The 22289-nt window shown below is 62.8% G+C and overlaps 2 protein-coding genes across 4 annotated transcripts in view; one reads left to right on the top strand and one right to left on the bottom strand.

The window, feature by feature from the left end:
- Nucleotides 1–3868: 3868 nt before the first annotated feature.
- On the top strand, nucleotides 3869–14690 carry GRIN2C (glutamate ionotropic receptor NMDA type subunit 2C). 2 transcript variants are annotated; one of them, XM_087825684.1, is made up of 13 exons: nucleotides 3869–4282; nucleotides 5873–6471; nucleotides 6798–6912; nucleotides 7840–8051; nucleotides 8193–8355; nucleotides 8613–8766; nucleotides 9969–10094; nucleotides 10389–10618; nucleotides 10991–11151; nucleotides 11606–11797; nucleotides 12397–12413; nucleotides 12726–12958; nucleotides 13361–14690. In XM_087825684.1, exons 1-13 carry the CDS (start codon nucleotides 3884–3886, stop codon nucleotides 14447–14449), a joined length of 3690 nt encoding a protein of 1229 aa, XP_087681810.1. In that variant the 5' UTR covers nucleotides 3869–3883; the 3' UTR covers nucleotides 14450–14690. The 2 variants fall into 2 exon arrangements, with proteins under 2 accessions (XP_087681810.1, XP_087681809.1); XM_087825683.1 differs by lacking the exon at nucleotides 12397–12413 and having other exon boundaries at nucleotides 3884–4282; nucleotides 11606–11793.
- Nucleotides 14691–19868: 5178 nt separating this feature from the next.
- SLC38A12 (solute carrier family 38 member 12) overlaps nucleotides 19869–22289 on the bottom strand; it is a 43135-nt gene continuing 40714 nt past the window's right edge. For both annotated transcript variants that reach the window (XM_016220356.2, XM_016220357.2), the window contains exon 9: nucleotides 19869–20923. In XM_016220356.2, coding sequence (XP_016075842.1) covers nucleotides 20163–20923 — 761 coding nt within the window. In that variant the 3' untranslated portion in view covers nucleotides 19869–20162. The remainder of the gene's footprint in view (nucleotides 20924–22289) is intronic.

Genomic DNA, 22289 nt, shown 5'->3' with positions numbered 1-22289 from the left:
TCGGGGGCCGCGCGGGCAAGGACGGCGGAAACAGACGAGGGACACACGAGGAGAGTTGGGCCGGCGCAGGGAGCCAGAGAAGGGGGCAGCCAGGGGACCGGGACCCTCGGGGCCAGGCCTGGGGTGTGGACCCCCGGGCGGGAGGAGAGGAAGAGAGGCGGAGGTGACAGGCGGACGTGAGGGAAGGACGCGGGCGAGGCGCCCAAGACGTTGGTCTCCCGGGTCGCCCAGCCCTCCAGCTCCTTCGCCTGGCGCTGCGACAGCGCGGGGGAGGGGCCGGTGCGGGGACGCGGGAGCCTGGGCTGCGGAAGTCCCCAACTGTTGCTGCTGGAGGCCGCTGGGGCAGGGAACGGAGCCCTGAGCAGGGGACAGCTGCTGGGTTCAGCCAGAGCGAAGGGAGCTGGAGCGGGTACGGAGCAGGGAGAACGTGGGGCCGCGGGTGACTCCGGGAGCCCGACTCCTGCAGGTCGGCTGAGCACCTACAGCGTCTGCCGTCAGTCCCCCTCCCCTTCACCCACAGTGAGTGCCCCAGCCCCCCCTCCAACTCTCCTAGGTGGGCGTGAGCTCTCTCTTCTGACCCCAGGGAATCAGCTTGGGCTTCGCCAGGCGGTGAGGTCTTTCTAAATGCTGACCCTGAGCCCAGCGGACCCAGACTCCGAGGGCGAGAAAGGAAGGTTGGACGGAGAGGCCCTGGGAGCCCCGTGGTGCTGGGCCTTGGCTATGGCACCAGCAGGTTGCTCTGGTCTCCCAGGGGCTTCCACTCTGATCCCCGACGGCAGGGAAGGGAAGCCGGAGCCTGCTGCAGAAGGCGGGTCACGTCTAGCTAGGCCTAGGTGGGCAGGGCCAGGGACGTGCGAAGGCAAATGTTTCTAGCAGTCAGAAGGTCCCCAAGGTGCGTGTTGCCCCCCCCCCCCCCATCCAAAGGTCCTGCTAGGTGAGCAAAGCGGGAACTCCCGCCGGGCCCTGTACTCACGGCGGTGGTCCACCCGGTTCGGAGACCTGCTGGCGCGATGGGACCTCAGGCTCGGTCCCCCAGCCCTCTGATGGAGGCACCACCTTGGCTGTGTCTCCAAGGTGGGGCCACAGGGAAACTGAGGGAAGGAACTTATTGTGGGTTGGCCTGCTCTGTCTCGGAGCCCGTCCAGTTTCCGGCTGCGCCGGTCGGCTTCGAGTCTGTTTCTAAACTCCGTGCAAGGAATTTGAATAGGAACTTGCAGGGAAGGGAGACGGGCAGGCTGGCCGCTGGACCCAGGGGCGCGCTCCAGGTGCTAGGGCAGCCCCGCCGGCCAGGCGAGCTCCGTCCCCTACCCCACTGGTGGGGCTCCCGCCACGACTCGGCTTGGGGGGGTGGGAGTGGGGGCCCAGGAACGCGGGACGCCCGCGGGGGGCAGCAGCTGGGGGGGGGCACGGAGCGCGCGGTGCCCAGTTTGGCCGCCAGGAGGCGTGGCGCGGATCTTCGCGCGGGGAGTCAGCGCCGCTGCGTTGCGAGTGTCCTTGAGCGCGAGTGGCGGCGGCTCTGGCCGCCGAAGCCCCCTCCTCCCGCGGGGGAGCCTGATGCCACGTTCCCTGTGAATTATTTATCACCGGCCTAAAAATACCCCGAACTTCACAGCCCGAGTGTAAGAGATTCCTGCCCGAGGGAGGGGGTGGGGCGCCCCCGGGGGCCGTGCGGAGGCCGCTGGGAAGCGGGGAGCGGGTCTCGGAGGAGGGAGACCTCGGTGCCCCATCCAGGGGTGGCGAGACGGAGGGACTGTCTTTTACCCCGACGCCGGCCTTCGGGCGTAGGCTCGGCAAAAGGGAGGGAGGGAAACCCGACGGCAAAGCGGGGGCCGCTCGGGGGAAGGGCAGTGGATCCGCCAGCAGTTGCGGTCCCTCCGCTTCGGGAAGCAGCGCATCTGGTGGGCTCCTGACCTGGCGGAGGGGGGAGCCCTCAGTACCTGGTCCCGTGTTGGGGAGCCTGCCTGAGATTGGGGGAGCTGGGGTGAAGGCGGGGGGGAAACACACGGAGGTGCCCCGGCGGTCAAGGTGATGCTGAGTGTCCCGGAGGACTGACCACTGTCTCCCTCCCCTGGGCCATTTGTGGGTCCATATGGTTGTGGAACATTAGCTCAGTGCGTTCCTGAAAGTCATGGGCCACAAGCGGGTGGGCAGCAGTCCCCTGCGGGCTTGGGGCATCACCCAGGGGGCACCTGCCTGCCTTGGAGCTCAGGGAGAGCCTGGGTCATGCTCTCCAAAAGAAAGAAAACAGGAGCTGCATGTATAATTTAAACTTTTCTAGTAGCCGCCTTATAAAAAGTAAAAAGAAATAGGCCAACTTAATTTTAATAGTATATTTTGTTTAACTCAATGGATCTAACTTTTTTTCAACATGTAATCAACATAAAAAGATTAGCGAGGTGTTTTACTTTCCTTTTTCCTTACTAGTCTCCAGTGCCGGGTGTGATTTCACTTGCAGCACAGCTCCGCGCGGACGAGCCGCATTTCCAGGGCCCGTAGTCCCAGGGGCGGTGGCTGCTGTACTGGGCAGGACAGATCTGAGCTCTGAGCGCAGAGCCCCGAGGCAGGGGTGCGGGAGGCTGGGGCTCCCCAGGGGGCAGGCAGCCTGCAGGGCCTGGAGGCCTGGGCAGAGGTAAGCCCGGCAGTGAGTGTCCTTTGCGGGCGTAAACTGCTGTTGGTGGTGGCTGAGTGTGGTGTGGCATGGCACGCTTAGGTCCCCATTCCAGGGCCACCATGCCCCAGGCTGACAACCGTACACAGGGGAGATCTCGAGGGCACTAAAATGAGTAGAGTATCCCCTCCGAGCCCCGACCCTGACTTCTCTGACTGAGATGAAACCAGGCCCACCCTGGTCACCCTTTGGCTCTCCGCCCTGTTCACAGGTTCTGTTGGGGATGTGATGAAGGTGAAGAGGCCGCAAAGCTGTGGCTGACGGCCAGCTAGGAGGCAGAGCTATGTCAGTGGGCGCCACTCACCAAAGCAATGACGTTCACTTAGCGGGGAGACACGGCAGGCCCTGGGGTTAGGTTAAAGAGTCCCGCGCAGCAGCGATGGTCTGGGGAAGCGGCTCGTGTAAGATACTGACCCCGAGCCCCGCACAGGTCCGTGGGGTCACACTCCTGCTGTGGAAGAGCTGCTGCTAATTGAGGCCACGGGGGAAGGGGAAGGATGTCCAGTGCCCAGGAGGAGGGAGCTCCGTGCCAGGCAGGGCCACAAAGAGCAGGGCCCGTGGGTATGTTAGATTCAGTTTATAGTGGAGAATGGGGGTGCGGGGAAGTGTCACAAGGGCTGCCTCTCTTCACTTGGCTGAGGGGCTGTCACCTGATAACAGTGGGTAGCCCTCACGCTGCTGTGAAGTAGGTTCTGTGATTATTGGAGGCAATAAAATGTGGCTCAGAGAGGGTGAGCAACTTCCTCAAGATCACCCAGCTAGTAAGCAGCAGAACTGGGACGTGAACCTGGGTCTGTTCGACTCAAACCCATGCACTTGGACACCAGACTAGCGTTTTCAGTGTACCTTCCTCGGGTGGCACCCAGATGGACAAGTTCCCAAGGTCTGGCCTTTCTAGCCAACTGTGCTGTTCAGCAGCTGAAAGGAAGTAATGAGTATGCATCGTGGCTCATGTTCTTCCCAGCCCCTGCCCTTCTGGGCTGCCCTTGGGATGCTCAGCTAATCTCTCCGTCTCTTTCTCCTTGTCTGTCTGTGTCTGTCTGTCTCCCTCTCTCCGCCTCTTTTTGTGGAGGGAGGTTTTCCCTTCTTCCATCCTCTGGATGTGTCCCTTTGCCTCCGGCCTTCACCTCCTGTCTGTCTGTTCATCTTTTTTTCTCCATGCCTGTCTCCCTCCCTGTGCCTCTCCTGATCTCTCTGCAGGACCCTCCAGTGGACATGGGTGGGGCTCTGGGGCCAGCCCTGCTGCTCACCTCACTCCTTGGTGCCTGGGCAGGGCTGGGCCTCGGGCAGGGCGAACAGGCTGTGACGGTGGCCGTGGTGTTTGGCAGCTCGGGGCCACCACAGGCCCAGGCCCGGACCCGCCTCACCCCCCAGAGCTTCCTGGACCTGCCCTTGGAGATCCAGCCACTCACCGTGGGGGTCAACAACACCAACCCCAGCAGCCTCCTCACCCAGATCTGTGGGCTCCTGGGTGCGGCCCGGGTCCACGGCATCGTCTTTGAGGACAACGTGGGCACAGAGGCCGTGGCCCAGATCCTCGACTTCATCTCCTCCCAGACTCACGTGCCCATCCTCAGCATCAGTGGGGGCTCTGCTGTGGTCCTCACCCCCAAGGTTCTCATCCAAGCTCGTGTCCCCTCATTCCTTGGGCCTGGAACCAGGCTGGGGCTGGGGGAGTGGGGCCGAGTCGGGGCCAGGGAGAGACTTAGGTCTTGGGAAGCTGGAACAGGGTAGGACCCACAGGGAGGTGTTGACTGAGGGTGTGATACGGGTGAGGGAGGAGAAGGCTGTGAGAATGATGATCTAGGAGGTAAACATTCTTGTGGCTTTCACATTTGTGCCTGGGTGAGAGGTGGGCAGGTGGCAAGCCCACCGCTGGCTGGGGTGGCAGCCCTGCCCTGCCTTCTCTGTTTCCCTGGCCTCCCTTGGTCAGGCTCCAGACCCTGGGGCGGAGGGCCAGGTGGGCATGGGATCCGATGTACTTAACCTGCGGGAGAGGACCAGGGGCTGTCACTGTCTGAGGCGTGGGGGAGGCATGTCCTCAAAGAGCTGATACCCGGTGGGGAGAAAGTTCTAACCACATTCACCTGCGCTCACCCCTGGAATAAGCATTCTGAAGGAAAAGCGCAGGCGCCTCCCCGTTCCCTCTCCTCTGTGTTATTGAAGCAAAGCCCAGACAGCCTATTACTCCTTCCTTAAAGGTTTCTGTGTATATCTTTACCAGATAAGGGCTTTAAAAAACCCCACTATAAATGATCACATCTAAAAATAATAAAAATTCCTTAACATCATCAAATATCCAGCCACTGTTCAAGTTTTCCCTGTTGTCTCACAGATGGCAGAGATGTTTATTTTTGTTTGTTTGCTTGAATCAGGAGCCAAATTAGGTTCCCACGTGGCAGTTGGTTGATAGACTTCTGAGTCTCAGTCTCTAGGCTCTTCCTCCCTCTATTTTTTCCTTGAAATTTGTTTGTTGAAGGAACTGGGTTACCTACCTGTTCTGTAGAGTTTTCCGAAATTTCCTTTTTTTTTAAAGACTGGGACAGTCAGAATGTGGTGAAATCTTGGAGGGGCGGCAGGGCCGCAGGGAGCGGGCAGTTAGAGGGGTGGCGGGCACCAGCCCAGGCTCCCGCTGGCAGTGCCCTGGGCCTTGGTGGTGGCGGAGGTGGCGGAGGAGGACCCTCCTCATCCCCAGGGCGCCAGTCCTTTCCCAGTGACCCGTGGGCCCCACAGGAGCTCTCAGCGCGGTGGCTCTCCAACACTGCAGCCAGCGTCCCATCTCAGGTTCAGATTCAGTCGGTCTGGAGCAGCGCTTCCCAAACTAGGGAGCTCGAGAATCACCTCGAGGAGCTGGTTGAAATACAGATTCCCGGGCGCCACCCTAGCGATTCTGATCCAGCGGGTGTGCGACGCGCCCCAGATTTTGCATTTCCAACGAGCCCCGAGGTGACGCAGACGCTGCGCCCCGGCGCTGACCGGCTGGGCGCCGGGCTTAATTGCCTTAAAACACCCGCCAGGGGCTCCAAGGGGCCGCAGGGGCGGGGCGCCGAGCCTGGGGCGGGAGGGAGGTTTCGCCCGTCGGGGGCAGCCGGGACCCAGCCCCTTCCGACGTCCAGGCGCCCGAAGGCGAAGGGAGGGGCAGGCGGCGGGGCGGGGCGGGGCCGCGGGGCGGGGCCGCGCGCCCTCACAGGCCCCGCCCCGCAGGAGCCGGGCTCCGCCTTCCTGCAGCTGGGCGTGTCCCTGGAGCAGCAGCTGCAGGTGCTGTTCAAGGTGCTGGAGGAGTACGACTGGAGCGCGTTCGCCGTGATCACCAGCCTGCGCCCGGGCCACGCGCTCTTCCTCGAGGGCGTGCGCGCCGTCGCCGACGCCAGCCACCTGGGCTGGAGGCTGCTGGACGTGCTCACCCTGGAGCTGGGCCCCGGCGCGACGCGCGCGCACACCCGGCGCCTGCTGCGCCAGGTCGATGCGCCGGTGCTAGTGGCCTACTGCTCGCGCGAGGAGGCCGAGGTGCTGTTCGAGGAGGCGGCGCAGGCCGGCCTGGTGGGGCCCGGGCACGTGTGGCTGGTGCCCAGCCTGGCGCTGGGCAGCACCGACGCGCCCCCGGCCGTCTTCCCGGTCGGCCTCATCAGCGTGGTCACCGAGAGCTGGCGGCTCAGCCTGCGCCAGAAGGTTCGCGACGGCGTGGCCATCCTGGCCCTGGGCGCGCATGGCTACCGGCGCCAGCACGGCGCGCTCCCTGCCCCGGCTGGGGACTGTCGCAGCCACCCCGGGCCTGTTAGCCCTGCCAGGGGGGCCTTCTACAGGTGGGCACCTGCCCAGGGCACGAGCATGGTGAGGGGTGCGCTTCGGGGGGACCTGGGGGGCAGTGAGCTTGGTCTCGCTGGACACATCTCCCGATAGCTGTGTGCCTGGGGCCCAGTTACCTCACCTCTCTGGGCCTTAGTTTCTTATCTGAAAAAAAGATAGGGGTGTGAGGGTGCTGTGAGAATGGTGGCGGTCAGTAAGCGCACAGCAAATGTCCCTGTCGTCAGTGGTGGTGAGAGAAGATGGGGGAGGTCCCGCTGTCTGGTCCTGAGCGGGGGCTGCAGGTGGGGCTAAGGGAAACCCTGGCTTCTCTCCCCACCTGCAGGCACCTACTGAACATCACCTGGGAGGGCCGAGACTTCTCCTTCAGCCCTGGTGGGTACCTGGTCCAGCCCACCATGGTTGTCATCTCCCTCAACCGGCACCGCCTCTGGGAGATGGTGAGAAGGGGGTGAGCCCAGGGGCCCTCCGTTTCCTCTCACTTTGTCCCCAGCCCCTCTTGTGCCCACAGCTGAGCAGAGGGTCCCTTCTGTCCCTTATCCAGCCCCTCAGCCTTCAGGTCTCAGCTGAAACATCTCCAGTGGGAAGCTTCCAGGTCCCCAGGTTGGGTGAGGCACCTCAGCTCTGGGCTCCCACCACACCCTGGCCTCCCTCCACTACAGAGCTTATCTACCGCACTTACACGTAGTCCTGCCCCTGGAGGAGTAACCCACAGCTGCGCCCGCCAGGCTGAAGCGCAAACAAATAGATGGGAGATGGTGCCTGAGTAGAGATGTGTGCAAAGCATTATGCGAGTAGAGCGGCAGGAATTAGTTCTGCCTTTGAAGGAGGAAACTGGGGAAGGCATCACAGAAGTTGGGACATTTGGGCTGGGTTGTGGAAGGTTGAGTAGGAGCCCACCAGGAAGGGATACTAACCTGGTATAGACAGAGAAGCAGGAGGGTTTGGGGCATCTTTAAGTGATGTGTTTGGTGGTGTGGAGATGAAGAAGAGAGGGGTGCTGGGGGTGCTGGGTTAAGGACTTTATACTAAGGCCAGGAAAGTGAGTGTGGTGAGACAGACTTGGGTGTGGGCTTCAGGAAGATGCTGTGGGCCGGCAGCAGTGTGGAGGCTGGACTGGAAAACGCAGGACGAGCGGGGAGGAGGCTGCAGGGAGCCAGCCCTCTCTTCTGGTCCGTGCCCAGCCCCTTGCCCTGACTCTCTAATTCTCCAAATATCCCACCTGAGGCCCTGCTCTGTCCTGCTCCCAGCAGCCCTAGGTGCGGGAGGGAGACTCTTGGCCCCGTCAAGCCCCGCCAGAGGCCTCACCTAGAGGGTGGGAGCAGTAGGGCTGGAGGTCCTGGGCTGAGCCTGGTCGCCCTCTGCAGGTGGGGCGCTGGGACCATGGCGTCCTCCACATGAAGTACCCAGTGTGGCCTCGCTACAGTGCCTCCCTGCAGCCCGTGGTGGACAGCCGGCACCTGACGGTGGCCACACTGGAGGAGCGGCCCTTTGTCATTGTGGAGAGCCCCGACCCTGGCACCGGCGGCTGTGTGCCCAACACTGTGCCCTGCCGCAGGCAGAGCAACCACACCTTCAGGTCCGTGAGAACACACGGGGGCCTGGTGTGCGTGTGGGGCTGGCTTGTGTGTGCCCTCTGCTGGGTATGGGGGCGGGGTCCACATGCCGGGCTGGGCAGAGCTGCTGGCTCTGATTCCTGGCTTCCTCTCGGCGGCGGCAGTGGCGACACAGCCCCCTACACCAAGCTCTGCTGTAAGGGCTTCTGCATCGACATCCTCAAGAAGCTGGCCAAGGCGGTCAGGTTCTCCTATGACCTGTACTTGGTGACCAACGGCAAGCATGGCAAGAGGGTGCGCGGCGTGTGGAACGGCATGATCGGGGAGGTAGGCCTGCCCCGGGCCCCCCCGAGCCCGCCAGCCCCCCAGCTGTTCCTAGGGCGTTTCCTCCTGTGCTGGGACCAGCGAGGGGGGGACCCTGCTCCTAGCTGGCAGGGGAGGCTGGGCTGTTACTGACGATGCCCCCTGGGGTGGTTGGCGCTGGAAGCGGAGCTCTGAGGGCCCCAGGTGGGATGGGTGCTGAAGGGGGGCTGGGGGAGGCTGGGGAGAGTGCTGCAGGCTGTGGGAGCCCTCCATGGTCCCAGGTATACTACAAGCGGGCGGACATGGCCATCGGCTCCCTCACCATCAACGAGGAGCGCTCTGAGATCGTGGACTTCTCTGTGCCCTTCGTGGAGACGGGCATCAGCGTGATGGTGGCGCGCAGCAACGGCACCGTGTCTCCTTCAGCCTTCCTGGGTGAGGCTCGGGTGGGCGAGGGCGAGGATTCTCTGGGGCGGAGGGACCCGCACGTGGGTGTGTGGAGCTCGGGTGGGGACGAGGAGCACGGTGGGCCCTCCGAGGGCAAGCACAGTGGCCTTGGGTGCCTCCTAGCCTGGGTGTAGTGTAAGGCGGGGGGCTGAAGGGGAGTGGGAAATGGTGGCCCCAGAAAGGCAGGTGGCTTCAGGATGTGCCCAGTGGGCTGCGAAGCTCACTGGGGCGTTGGAGAAACCCCCAGGGCGTGGGAAGTGGTGCTGGTTTCTGACTGGATTAGGCAATCAGCATTTGTAAGGCAGCCCCTGTGCCAGGCCCCACACCGGGTGCTGGGATACAGCTACAGTCCTGGCCTTCCCGGAGTGGCCCGTCCGGAGGTCAGCTGGGACTTGCAGTGTGGGGTTGACAGAGAGCCATGAGGACAGGTGAGCCTCTCGGGCAGGAGCAGAGGAGGGAATCCGGCTCTTCCCCTTCCTGCTGTGTGGCCTTGGGCAAGTCGCTGAACCTCTCTGAGCGGGGTTCCTCAGCCATGGGGAAGACAACAAACTCCACTTCATAGATGGGCATCCCATCAGAGGAGCAGGTGCTTATGGCAGCAGTGACCCTTACTCAGGGCGACTGATAGGATTTGTCAGAGACCTCAGGGCGGTCTCCCCAGCTCCTTGGGCCATGACGTCTGTGTCAGGATGAAGTGTGAGACTTGACCTCTGAGAACTGGATTCCAGGCAGAACCACCAGCTCATCTGTGTTGGGCCAGAGAGGGGAGTCCAGACAGGAGGGTGGGCAGTGGGCTGGCCTGAGGGAGGAGAGCAGGACGGAGAAGATCCTGGGGCTCACTGATGTGGGTTTGTGGGCTGAGGCTCGGTTGCAGGCAGGGGGATGCGAGAGGGCCGGGAAGAGCATGGGTGTAGACATTCTTTCTCTGAGCCAGGGGAGGTGTGAAGCCAAAGGGAGATGTCCTAGGGTGGGGTGAGGGGACCCTGTCCCAGGGCAGATGGGGGGGGATGCTGGTGAGCCTGACCTCCCTTGGGGGGGGTCTCTCCTGGGGCTCTGCTGCTCTGAGAGTCAGAGACCCTCTGCTCAGTCCACGGGGCTTGACCACGTGGACCCTCTTGTCTGCACCCATCCTCTGGGCTGTGGGTGGAGGGCAGTGCCCAGGCCGCTGAGCCGCTGCCCTCTGCTCCCAGAGCCCTACAGCCCCTCGGTGTGGGTGATGATGTTCGTCATGTGCCTCACCGTGGTGGCTGTCACCGTCTTCATGTTCGAGTACTTCAGCCCGGTCAGCTACAACCAGAACCTCACCAGCGGCAAGAGTAAGCTCTCCCCTGGGCCTGGGATGGGGAGCAGGGCCTCAGTGTCCCAGAGGGGTGGGTGCAGGGCCACAGGGGCCCCTCGGAGGCAGACAGATCCTGGGGGTGGTCTCTGGCCTTCCTACAGCACACAGGGGCCAATCAGATATGTGAGAGAGACAAGGTGAGCTGTCTTGCCCTGGGGTGGGGATGACCAGGAATGGGGTCCCCACCCAAGACAGAGTGGGGACAGGAGCTGTGGAGTCCGGTGGCCTGAGAGCTGAGCCCTCTGTGCTGTGTCTACCCTCTCGCCCCCAGAGTCTGGTGGCCCATCCTTCACCATCGGCAAGTCTGTGTGGCTGCTGTGGGCACTGGTCTTCAACAACTCGGTGCCCATCGAGAACCCCCGGGGCACCACCAGCAAGATTATGGTCCTGGTCTGGGCCTTCTTTGCTGTCATTTTCCTCGCCAGCTACACTGCCAACTTGGCTGCCTTCATGATCCAGGAGCAGTACATCGACACTGTGTCGGGCCTCAGTGACAAGAAGGTTCAGGGGCCATGGCCGTAGAGGGCGGGAAGATGCCCAGGGCAGGGGCAGGCCTTGGGTGGGACACAGGACAGTTGGGGTCAGTGGAATTTGACCTGGAGGCTGGAGCTGGGGAGTCTCAGGTGGGGGGCAAGGGAGAGATGGCTCAGGTCCACTGATGGAGTGGCCTTGGGTAAGTCTCTCTTTGTCCTGGCCTCAGTTTCCCCACTTGTAACACTGGAGTGGCCTGGACAGAATCTAAGAGCATTTTGCTCTCACTATGCAAGTGCAGACTATGGGGATGGGGTCGAGGGATGGGGCCGGGGGGTGGGTGAAGTGGTGCCTGGAAGGCTCGGGTGAGGGTCATGGATGGCTGCTGCCCTCTGCCCACAGTTTCAGCGGCCTCAAGACCAGTACCCACCCTTTCGCTTCGGCACGGTGCCCAACGGCAGCACAGAGCGGAACATTCGCAGCAACTACCGAGACATGCACACCCACATGGTCAAGTTCAACCAGCGCTCTGTGGAGGACGCGCTCACCAGCCTCAAGATGGGGTGGGTCCTCAGCTCTGCACTCACCTTCTGTCTCTCCCCACACGTCCCTCCAGTGACCAGACTCAGCTCCGACCCTTCCTGAGAGGCCCATGTGGAGGACGGTGAGGCTGAGTGGGGAGGCCTTAGGGCAGAGTGAAGCTTGAAGCAAAAATGGATGCTCTCATGTGGTCCAGATGTGCAGCCGTGTTGACCAGGGTTCAGCCTTGCCCTAAGGTGGTGGTTGTGGCCTTTTTGGGCTGGGCAGAGAGGGTGAGTCCCCTCTGGCCTCTCTGAGGAAGAGGGTAGGTGGGGTCCCTGAGCTATGGGAGGGGCTCTTCTCTCCACCCTGGACCAAGGGAAGCAGAGGATGCTCTGATCATCCATCTGTCCTGTGTTGTGGCCCAGGCCCGTCAGGCCCAGGTTTGCTGTCCCCACCCCGTCTGATCCCTGGCCTGAGGGCTCCACCTGTCCCTAGGAAGCTGGATGCCTTCATCTACGATGCCGCTGTCCTCAACTACATGGCAGGCAAGGATGAAGGCTGCAAGCTGGTCACCATTGGCTCTGGCAAGGTCTTTGCCACCACCGGCTATGGCATCGCCATGCAGAAGGAGTCCCACTGGAAGCGAGCCATAGACCTGGCGCTCCTGCAGTTCCTGGGGGACGGTGGGTGCTGCTGCTGCTGGGGGCTGGGGTGGGCCCAGGGTGGGCCGAGGAGCCTGTGGCGAGGATGGCTGTTCAACGGCTGGTCAGCATCACCACCATTCTCTGAGTCCCCAAGGCCTGTGGACAGGGAGAGGGCTCTGGGGGTGAGAGATTAGAGCAGTGTGTGTGTGTGTGTGTGTGTGTGTGTGTGTGTGTGTCTGGGGGCGGTATTTGGAGGGATTGGATGAAGACCTGGGGAAGAAATGCATTTGCCGGGAGGGAGTGGGACATAGGACTGGGGGGACCCTGGAGGGAAGGAAGATAGGAAGGAGCTCGGGCCACACAGTGGGGTTGGGGGTGGCTTAACTCCTTTCTTTTTCCATCTGAGATGACCTGAATAGTGCCAAGGGTCTGCCTAGTCCCAGAGCTGAGGCCCAGGCTTGCCTTGGCATCAGGGGCTCACAGTGTGAGGGGTCCAGCTGAGCCTGCCCCCAAAACCCAGAGAGAACTTTGAGTTTAGAGTTTGAACCCTATTAGATAAATAATGGTCTGATTTCCCATCAGTGCCATAGAGGAGTGAGAGTGATAACCATGCAGGAGCTTGCGATCTCCTCGGGGGCCCAGGCCTTCGTGTGTGCCCGGCTCCAGGCCTGGCGTGTAGGGGATCAATGAGCGTTCAATGAATAAATGAATGATAACATTTACCCAGACATCGGGCTGTTACTAGGCACAAGGGGGTGGGTATGTCAAAGGCTGGCACTGCTCACCCGGCCCCTGCCCGGGGTTCTTTTCTTCCTGCTCGTTGACGCCCTCTGCTCCCAGTTCTGTCCCTGCCTGGCCGGGCTCCCTGTGTGGTCCCACAAGGGCTGGCACCCTGGCCCCACACCCCTCCTCGCTCAGACTTGGGTGAGCACTGGGCGGGCCCTTGCTGAGCTGGGTGTGCCCCCGCCCAGGGGAGACACAGAAGCTGGAGACCGTGTGGCTCTCGGGGATCTGCCACAACGAGAAGAACGAGGTGATGAGCAGCAAGCTGGACATCGACAACATGGCCGGCGTCTTCTACATGCTGCTCGTGGCCATGGGGCTGGCCCTGCTGGTCTTTGCCTGGGAGCACCTGGTCTACTGGAAGCTGCGCCACTCGGTGCCCAACACGTCCCGCCTGGACTTCCTGCTGGCCTTCAGCAGGGTGGGTACTCACCCCGCCCCAGACAGTGCCAGCTTTGGGGGCACCAGCCCATATAAGTCAGAGCTAGCCGTGGCCCCATTTACAGATGCAAACACTGAGGGCTCGCCTGCCGGCATCACACGCCCGAGAGCTCCAACGGGCAGGGCGGCGCTCGGGAGCCAGGCTCGCTCCTCTCGGAGTCCTCCCTGCCATTGACAATCTGGGTGGCTTTAGAAGGAGCTCACTTTTGGAGCCTCAGAGAGCTGGGTAAACTCCGCAGCACAGGGCCTGGCACGCACGAGGCGCGTCACAAATGTCAGTCGCTTCCTAGGACTTACAGGTGCCTGGGTGGGCTGGTGGCTCAGAGCGGGGCGTAGCCTCCTGGCAGGGAGCGCGCTCACAGCGTGTCTCCTACCCTCCCAGGGCATCTACAGCTGCTTCAGCGGGGTGCAGAGCCTGGCCAGCCCCGCGCGCCCGCCCAGCCCGGCCCTGTCGGCCAGCTCGGCCCAGGCCAGTGTGCTCAAGATGCTGCAGGCGGCGCGCGACATGGTGACCACGGCTGGCGTGAGTAGCTCCCTGGACCGCGCCACGCGCACCATTGAGAACTGGGGCAGCCGCCGCGCGCCCAGGCCTCCCGCCTGCCCCGGCCACCGGCCGCCTACCCCCCGACGGCCCCCGGACCCAAGCTCCAAGGGCTGGGGGCCACCAGGCGGCAGCCGCGCCGCGCTGGGGTGCAGAACCCCGCAGCTCCTGGGCCGCCCCCCGACGCCAGGGCCGCCCCTGCCCGACGTCTCCCGGGTGTCCAGCCTGCAGGCCTGGGAGGTGCGGTGGCCCCTGCGCACCCGGCGCTGCGGGCGGCGCCTCTCGGCCTCTGAGCGGCGAGCGCTCCCGGAGCGCCCCCTGTCGCCCGAGCGCTGCCACTACAGCTCCTTCCCGCGAGCCCACCGGTCGGGGCGCCCCTTCCTCCCGCTCTTCCCGGAGCTCCCCGAGCCCGAGGACCGGGCCCTGCTCGGGCCGGAGCAGCTGGCCCGCAGGGAGGCGCTGCTGCACGCCGCCTGGGCGCGGGGCCCCCGCGCGCGCCACGCCTCCCTGCCCGGCTCGGCGGCCCAGGCCTTCGCCCGGCCCAGCTCGCGGTGCGCCGCGTGTGCCCGCGGGGCCTGCGGGCGCTTGGCGCAGTCGGTGTGGCTGCCCACCTACCCAGGGGCCTGTCCCGAGGGCGCGTGGGCCGGGCACCCCGCCTGGCCGCACCGACAGCACGCCTGCCTCTACGCCCATGCCCACCTGCCGCTCTGCTGGGGGGCTGTGTGCCCCCACCTGCCCCCCTGTGCCAGCCATGGCCCCTGGCTCGCCGGGGCCTGGGAGCCCCCAGGGCGCAGGGGCAGGACCCTGGGGCTGAGCTCAGGCTACAGGGACAGCGGGGGGCCGGGGGCCGGCGGGGCGGCCTGTGGGGCGCAGGGCTTCCTGGGACCCTGCGCCTGGAGGCGGATCGACAGCTTGGAGTCAGAAGTGTGAGGTGTGGGCCGCTCTGCTTCCTGGGCAGCTGGACCCCCCACCTGGCCCTGCCAGGGTTAGGGGCAGGCAGGCTCCGGCTTTTCGGACTTTTGCCGTGAAATCCTGGCTGTGGAGCCCCAGCGACAATGTCCTCCACCCTCAGTTCAGTGACCTCAGCGGCCTCGGGTCCTGGCGCGGGCTTGGTTCCTGCTGTCCTCCCATCATGTCAAAACCTTCCCCCAGGACCTGGGGTCACAGGGAGCAGTGGGGTCTCCCCGCCCCGCCCTGCCCTTAGCCAGTGCGGGGTCATGGCTGCTGGGGGCCTGGCGTGGGAGCAGGGAGGCTGGAACCCGGGGCTGGGGCAGGGCTGTTCCACCCCTCTGCTCCGCTGGCTGGAGTTTCTTCTCAGCGTTGGGACATTAAACACAACTTTTACAACCCACTGGTCCTGGCTTCCTCATTCTGCCTCCTTTGGACAATAGGAGCACCCCGGGAGTATCCCAGGCCGGGTGCCTGCCTAGAGCAGGCTGGCAGCTCCCTTTGGGCGAGTACCTGGGAGGTGAGACCCAGAGAGGGCGCCAGGGGCAGAAGCCGCTTGGTATTCAGAGCCAGCACCCGCCCGCCCTGGTGCCAGATGTGGCAAATGTGCTCAGCACGGGGGCTCTGGTGGTGATGGATGGAGTTTATCCTTCAGTCTCCTTTAAAAGAGAGGCTGGCACCAGGGGCTGTGGGTGTCCTTTCTTGCCAGGGGCCCGCCTGGGAGCCGGACAATGTCATGGTAGAAACGGTAGAGGGAGGTCTATTGTGGGGAGTCTGCTGGACTCTCCTTGGCCCTGGCAGGCCGTATCCTTTCCATGATGGCTGTGCAGGGCTCCGGACTACCTGCTGGTTCTGGAAGCCTGGCACAGGTGGCTTCCCAGGTTGGGGACAGCTCAGCCTCACTGGGGCTGGGACTCCCCTGGAAGGAGGTCAGAGAATCAGCCCACAGTCTCAGTCCTGCCCCCTCCCTCGGGGCTCCCAGCCCTACCTCCTTTCTCTGTCGCATGTCATCAGCCCTGGGCCTGATGGTTCTTGGTTACAATTCCCAATGTTTCCACATCTGTGATTCCATTTACCTCCCACAATGACTCTGAAGCAAGCAAGCAGCACTCACTCGGCCATTCATTCCACAAACACACACCATGAGCGTGATTGTGGCCATCGGGCCCTTTCTTAACTGCAGAGCATGTGAAGCCCGAGGCCTTGCTGTCCTCGACAAGTTCAAGTGCAGTGAGGCAGGGCAGAAATCAGCTCCCTGTAATAGGGAGGACGCTGGGGAGGGCAGCTGGATGCCAACTCTGTGCAGCCCCTGCCCAGGGCCCTCCCCTACACAGCTCCTCACTGGTCCCCTCTTCAGGCTCCGGAGGCTCGACTGCTGGGACTGGGCCATGAAAACTGGACGTCTTTAGTTGGGTTTTCAGAGCTGAAGGGGTACAGTGTGGGATGTTGCTAATGCCCTCCCATTCTTGGCTAGAGAGCCTGATATGCCCAGAATGGGTGGCCTGGGCCGTTACTGTCCATTTCATCTTCTCTGCCTGATTTCGTGTTTCATGGACCCAGGGCCAGGACTGGGGGCTCTGCCTCGGGTGGCGTGGTGAGTGCTGGCTAGACCCGGGAAGGGAGCTTGAGGTTGGTCGCAGCCACGGGTGGTGAGAGGGTCCTCCCCGGGTCCGAGCGCAGCTCTGGGTGGAAGGCTGCCGCAGGTGGGGTTGGGAGGAGTCACGAGGTCCAGGCAGCTCTCTGCTGTGCCCAAGATCATTAATAACCAAGAACTGGAAAGATAATTAAAAGCCAAATGTGGAACTGAGCCTGCTGTTGGCTGGCTCCAAGGAGGTGCCAATCCTGCTCCCGAGGCCAGGCTCTTGGCTGCCTTGTTCCTTCTCTAGGAATGAATTCTGGGGACAAGTGAGCCTTATAGAAAGTAGGGACAGGAAGGACATTCCCTGCAGGTTCAGAGCTGGCTTGGCCTGGCTCCCCAGCCTCCTGCCCCTCCGAGGGGGGACCGAGGGGAAGGGATGGTGAAGCCTCGCAGAAGAGGGGGGAGCTGACAGAGGCCGTAGATGTTCAATTATCATAAACAAGGGCCTGTGTAGCAACGAGCAAGCAGAGTCCGCCCAGACAGACTCCCCAGTGCTAGCCTGTTCTGGTGGGACACAGGGAGAGGCCCTTGGTCACTTGTCTCAGGAATAGGACATCTTTCCTATCTCGCCCTGTTTCTTCCTCCCGCTGCTGTTGCTGTTTCCTCGCCTGTCTTTTCTGAGCAGCTCACCTCCACACCACCTTTCTCCTGGGAGCCAGGTGTGTGTGGGGAGGGGGCATCGAGCTTAGGAAAGAATGGGCACGATGTCCTTGTCAGGAGACCTGACTTCAGCCTGGCTCTTTGAAAGGGGACGGCTGTCCTTCAGTTTCCTGGGGGGGTTGGGGAACCAGAGACCACTCTCCCAAAGCCCTCTGGATCCTGAGAATTCATTTCCCATTTCCGAATTGTAGCGGGCAGCTGCTACCAGGAGGCACTTGACTAATTAGGAGGCTAAGAAACCAATTAGGTGCCTGGGGACGCAAACTGGGGGTCCTCAGTGAGTCTGGGGGCCTGTGGCTACCAGGGCAGTTATGGCTGGTATGTGACGAGGGGCATTCGACACAGAAAAGCTTTATTGAGTTGTGCTGGGCACTAAGCTCGGTCCTTTAGTTCCCAAAACCCACCAGCGGTACAGGTACTATTATCTGTTCCACACGACAGGCGGGCACGGAGGCTCACAGCCTGCGAGGTGCACACTCTCGGTCCCTAAGCGATGCCGCCAAGGTCCACTGGGAAAGTTCCCAGCACTGTGCCTGGCGCAAAGCAGGCACTCAGATGTCACTTCTCCCTCCCTCCAGTCCACAGCATGAGCCCCAGCCCCCCAGAAGGGATGGCAAAGCTCCCTCCTGCAGCCCTGGATCTTGATCTTGGAGGAGTTGGCTTTTCAGTGGCCATTAGCACGGGTGGGCCAGATATCAGTCCTGCTCAGGAATCCGGCCCCCGGACAGGCATGGTGCCAGCCTTCCGCTTGCCCATGGTCTCCCGGCCCTGGAGCCTGGCACTGCCTGGCTCTTGGGCAGGATTCCTCTGAGGCGGGGGCAGCCTGTCCTCCTCCTCTATGACTTTAGCTGGGGCCTGTTGCTGAGGCTGCTCCCAGCCCCTATGTGGCAAGAACAACTGTGTGGCCAAGGGCCTGGCAAGGTGCCCGCTGCCCGCCTTCCACGACTCAGCAGTGCCTCCCAGCCTGTCGCCTGCCATCTGCCCCATCCATAAGCCCCAAGCCGCCTCTCTGGCCTCAGGTGAGGGACAGGCAGCAGCTGCTGGCACGAGGCTCCAGGCTTCAGCAGGGCCAAGGCAGAGCGCGGGCGCCACCTCGGCCTGGCCTGCCCGCGGGGCTGGGCCGGGCAGTCACGCTGGGGGAAGGCGGCCGAGTCTTCATTCTCCACGGCAAAGCCTGTGCCCGCGCCAGGCCGGGCTGGCAACCTCTCTGCCTGCCCCCCGCCACCCTATAGAATGGAAACCAGGACCCAAGCGCCCCCTCGCCAAGCTGATCAAAAACAGACCAACGTGCTCAAGGCACATGGTGGGACCCGTCCTCTCACCCTGGCCCCGGGCCCTGCGGCTCCCCGCAGCAGGGAGGGAGGTGACCCCATCCGGCCTCCAGCGGACAGACAGCAGGGGAATGTGGAGGACAGGAACCCAGGCTGTGGTGATGGTCAGCGCCTGCCTGCCCTCAGCGACATGGTCGCCTTGGGCCAATCCCCTCCAGGAACCAGGCTGCCCGGCTCGGAGGGGAACTTAGCCACCAGACTCCACCGCTGTGGCTCCAGATTGTCACATAAATCAACCTGGGCTTTATGACGCTAATAAATTCACATTCAAAATTTGGTGTGGAGCTTGGGGAAGCAGGATGATTTAATTTGCTTTGTCCTTAAGCAAAAGGAAACATAATTGGAGAAGGGTAAGTACAGATGTTTTAATTGAGTTTTCAGCGAACAGTGGGGCAGCTCTAGGGAGGGCCTGAGCCACTGGGGGCTGGTCCACCTTAGGGCCCTCCCTGCTCAGGGTAGGGACTCCTGGAAAGAAGCCACCACAGCAGGTGCAGAGGCGAATGGAAAATGACGACACACGGGGCCAAGACGAGACTGAAGATGTGTGACCACATGTGAGAGAGCAGATCACGGGGTTCTCACAGGCTAGGGCTGCTGGGGCCAAAGGCGGGGGTAGTGCTGCCCGCGGACGCCCCACGTCCCTGCTAGTCCCGCATGTCCTTCTGCCCTCCTGACACCACCACAGCCCCAGGACACCCAGTGTCGCCACTCTGTCCAAGGTATGAAGCTGGTGCAATGCAGGGGGAGGCAGCAAGGTTCCCTAGTGAGGGCTGAGCAAGGCACTGAGATCGAGAGAAAGGGGCAGGGGCCTGAGAGCCCAGCGAGAGGCAGCTCCTGGCCCAGCAGCTCTGGGCTCCAGGACCGGTGGGTGCAGGCCTGGGGCTGGGGCAGCCGGGGAGGGTCAGAAAGGAACCCTGGGCCCTGCAGCAGAAGGCACATTGAAAACGCGGAGTTCATCAGTCACCTGTTTCCGGGGAAGGCACCCCGAGGTGCATGCGTGACTGTGACTGGGAGGGGATCGCGGAAGAGCTGGCTCGGTGGATGGGAGCCCGACCCTCCTTCCGTGGGAACGGGGATCAGTGCTACATCTCATCCCATGGCGCCCAAGGGACGTGTAGTGTGTCAACACTGAGCACCCACAGCCTGGCTGGACAGGGAGACACCTTTAGTGCTGGAGCAGGGACTGGGAGCAGGCCTGACGGCTCATGGGAAGGAAACACGGAGGCTGCTCCCTGCTCCATGCCCATGGCACTCCCACATCCTGAGTGGCGGGTGGGGGCAGCTCCCCTTTAGTGTCTTATACACTGCCCCCCGAACTGCAGGAGGCCCGAGAGCACAGCGGGGCAGTCAGAGAAAGAGCCCCTTCAGGGCTTTAAACCATTGTACCAGCTGCTGCGCCCGTGGAAGGGCTGCTCCAAGTCATCGCAGCTCAGCAGCCAACAGGAGCTGGCGCCCACAGCAGCGTCCCACAGCCCTGGCCTGGGGCCCCTGGTGCGGATTAGCACCTTCTGTTCCTGTCATCAGGGCAGGCCAGGCCCTCCCCTAGGAGTGGCACCAAGTCCGGCGGGAAGGTGGGCCCTGCTCATCACTGGGGGGCCCAGCGGGGAGGGGATTGGGGCCTGGGGTCCATCCTGAGGCAGCTTCTAGGGGAGATCTCCCAGACGAGGATGCAGGAGGGGCTGGGAGGGCAGAGGAGATGTGGTGACTACTATAAACAGTGGCAGTGCAGGCGCTGCATCCCCACCATGCAGGGAGAGGAGCCACCGGGTGGCGGGGCGTGTGCGTAAAGCAGGGGGGTCCATTCGGGGATCCAGTCCTGGAGTCTGGGAGAGCCCCATGCCTGGTGGGAGGAGGCCGCCCCAGGCTGAGGTGAGGTGTAGGCTCTTGGAAAGAAGCTGCGGTGGGGATGAGACGCCCAGCTGGAGGTGTGCAGGGTCCCCTGCATGAGCCCACGCCTCGCCTGCCCTATGGAGACTTGGGAGGCAACTAGGTCTCTGCAGGCAGAGGGGACGACGTGGGGCCAGGCCGGGGCCCCCAGCCCTCTTGTCAGCAGACACGCCTGCCATCAGAGCCTGGTCTCGCTGAGGACGATGTTGGCGGTGACGAAGAAGAAACAGGAGAATGCCCAGAGCAGCACAAAGCCCACCCAGAAGGTGTGGTGGAAAGGGGACCTGTGCTTGTTGACGGCCCCGGGGCCGAAGGCCAGCTGGCTGTCCTTGCGGCAGTGGTACACCAGGAAGGCGGGGATCACGTACTGGATGCCGGTGCCCGCGTAGGCCCCTGTGATGCCCACCAGGGACTCCAGGTCGTGGGTGCAGAAGGCCACCAGCACCGGGGGCAGCAGGGTGATGGTGGGGAACACCACGCGGTCCACCACCCAGGGGTACGTGCCGCCCTCCCGGTGGAAGAGCGTCTTCCAGTTGTTGCGCAGGGTCACGGCGATGATGGGGAAGTTGGTGCTGATGGTGAACACGGGGAAGAGGCCCAGGAAGAAGCGCACGGCGGCCACGCCCACGATGTCGCAGCTCGCGAAGTTGAGGGTGTACATGTCCAGGAGGCTGTCGCCGCGGAAGGAGAAGATGGCGGTGAAGGAGAGGAGGCCGTAGAAGGCCAGGATCAGCACGTAGTCCAGGAAGACCAGGCGCGTGAGGTGGCGCTTGGAGGAGACGGGAGTGATGAGCGACGGCAGGGAGTGCTGGCACATGAAGGAGTACACACACACCCCGAACAGGTTCCGGACCCCCGAGAGGCTGGCCAGGGGCGGGTGCCCCTCCCCGTGCCCACGCCCGATGCGGACCAGGGCCAGCACGATCATGATGGCGAAGGCTGGAAAACGAGAGGGGTGTCAGGCGGCGGAGCAAACAGCCCCACCCAGGACAGTGTCTGGTCTGGGGGCGCCTGCGGGGGGTCAGAGCTCCAGGAGCAAGAGCTGTTCAAATCACGTGACTCTGAGGGCCACATTCTGGGGCAGGCCAGCAGTGGCTACTAAGCCTATGAATGTCCATGGGTGCCCTCTCCATGTCCCATTCACCCCACACACCAGCAGATAAAGGGCTGTGTCCCCGGTGGGGGGGGGGGGGCTGAGCAGGGTAGGAGGGCGGCTCTCGCTGTGTGCTCCTGGCCAGGCTCTGCCCAGCTCCCTTACCGGGGCTCTCTTGGGGCCCTGCCAGCTTCCTGGCCGGGAGCAGTCCCAGGTTAGGACTCCTGTTTGCTCTCTCTCCCTGGGTTTAGGAAATGTGTGTCTGGAAGCTGGGGAGAGCAGAGGAATAAGGGGCACAGGACATTTGGGAGGAGTTGTCCTCAGATGGCCAGGGCACCTGAGGGGACATCTGAGTGGGCATGGGAGTGTGCCCGGCGGACACCAGGCAGGAAGGTGTCTTTGGTCACTCAAGGGAAGAAATGGCCCTGAAGGCTGCTGCTGGGGAGGTTTACAGCACGTGGCTCTGCTCTCCTGGGCCGTGACCCACAGGGTGGTCTGCCTCACAGAGGGGCGGCACTGGCCGGGCCTAGGGGTCCCAGGACACCGAGAAATATTTTGATAAAGGCTCAAGCTAGAACAGAGCTCCTAGAACCCTGGAGGGGTCTGTGCCATTGATGGCCCCAGAGCCAGTGCCTCTTCTGCAGGTGCTAGAAGGGTACGAATGCAGCTGTTGTGGAGGAAGGGGACGCATGTCCACTAGGGCTGCACGAATTCAGAGCCACAACGCCAAGAGCTCAGCGCGGAGCCCAGACTCCTCCTTGCTGTTCTCTAAGCCCCATGCATGGCTCTGGATGTGACTCATGTGAGGCAGAACCAGAGAAACCCTCAGCTCTTCTTGCTCCCCCTAAGGCGCACAAGGCCAAGCCGCCACCATCACTGTCACCAGCGGAGCCTCTGAGTGTGTGTGCTCTCTGTACAGGGTTGAGCACAAGGAGAAATAATTTTGTGTGGGTTCTTGGGGGCTCGAGTGGCTCATCCTTCCCTGGCCATCACCCTCCCATCCGAGCACAGGCTGTGGGTCGAGGTGGGGGCCCATTTCATTTCCCAAGAAGACAGGACAAACTGGGTCTCTGGCGGGAGGTGCCCCCTTTGAGAGAAATGAGAAGCTCCCTGCACAGATGTGCTCCCCTCTGAGAGCATCCTGGCCCCTGCTCAGTCGTACCTCAGGCCAGCAAGACACCCTGAGAGGCTGGTCTTGCATGATGATAAGTC

Source organism: Miniopterus natalensis, chromosome 17, assembly GCF_054644295.1.
Source record: "Miniopterus natalensis isolate mMinNat1 chromosome 17, mMinNat1.hap1, whole genome shotgun sequence".
NCBI lineage: Eukaryota > Metazoa > Chordata > Mammalia > Chiroptera > Miniopteridae > Miniopterus > Miniopterus natalensis.
The sequence above is the reverse complement of the archived record's forward strand: the minus strand, read 5'-3'. Positions and strand labels throughout refer to the sequence as shown.

What these genes read in the sequence shown, in the direction of transcription:
- GRIN2C (XM_087825684.1), top strand. Translation starts at nt 3,884, where the DNA reads ATGGGTGGGGCTCTGGGGCCAGCCCTGCTGCTCACCTCACTCCTTGGT. An exon ending in CAGAGCAACCACACCTTCAG is followed by an intron (nt 8,052 to 8,192) that starts GTCCGTGAGAAC and finishes CGGCGGCGGCAG; the next exon opens with TGGCGACACAGCCCCCTACA. An exon ending in CTCACCAGCCTCAAGATGGG is followed by an intron (nt 11,152 to 11,605) that starts GTGGGTCCTCAG and finishes ACCTGTCCCTAG; the next exon opens with GAAGCTGGATGCCTTCATCT.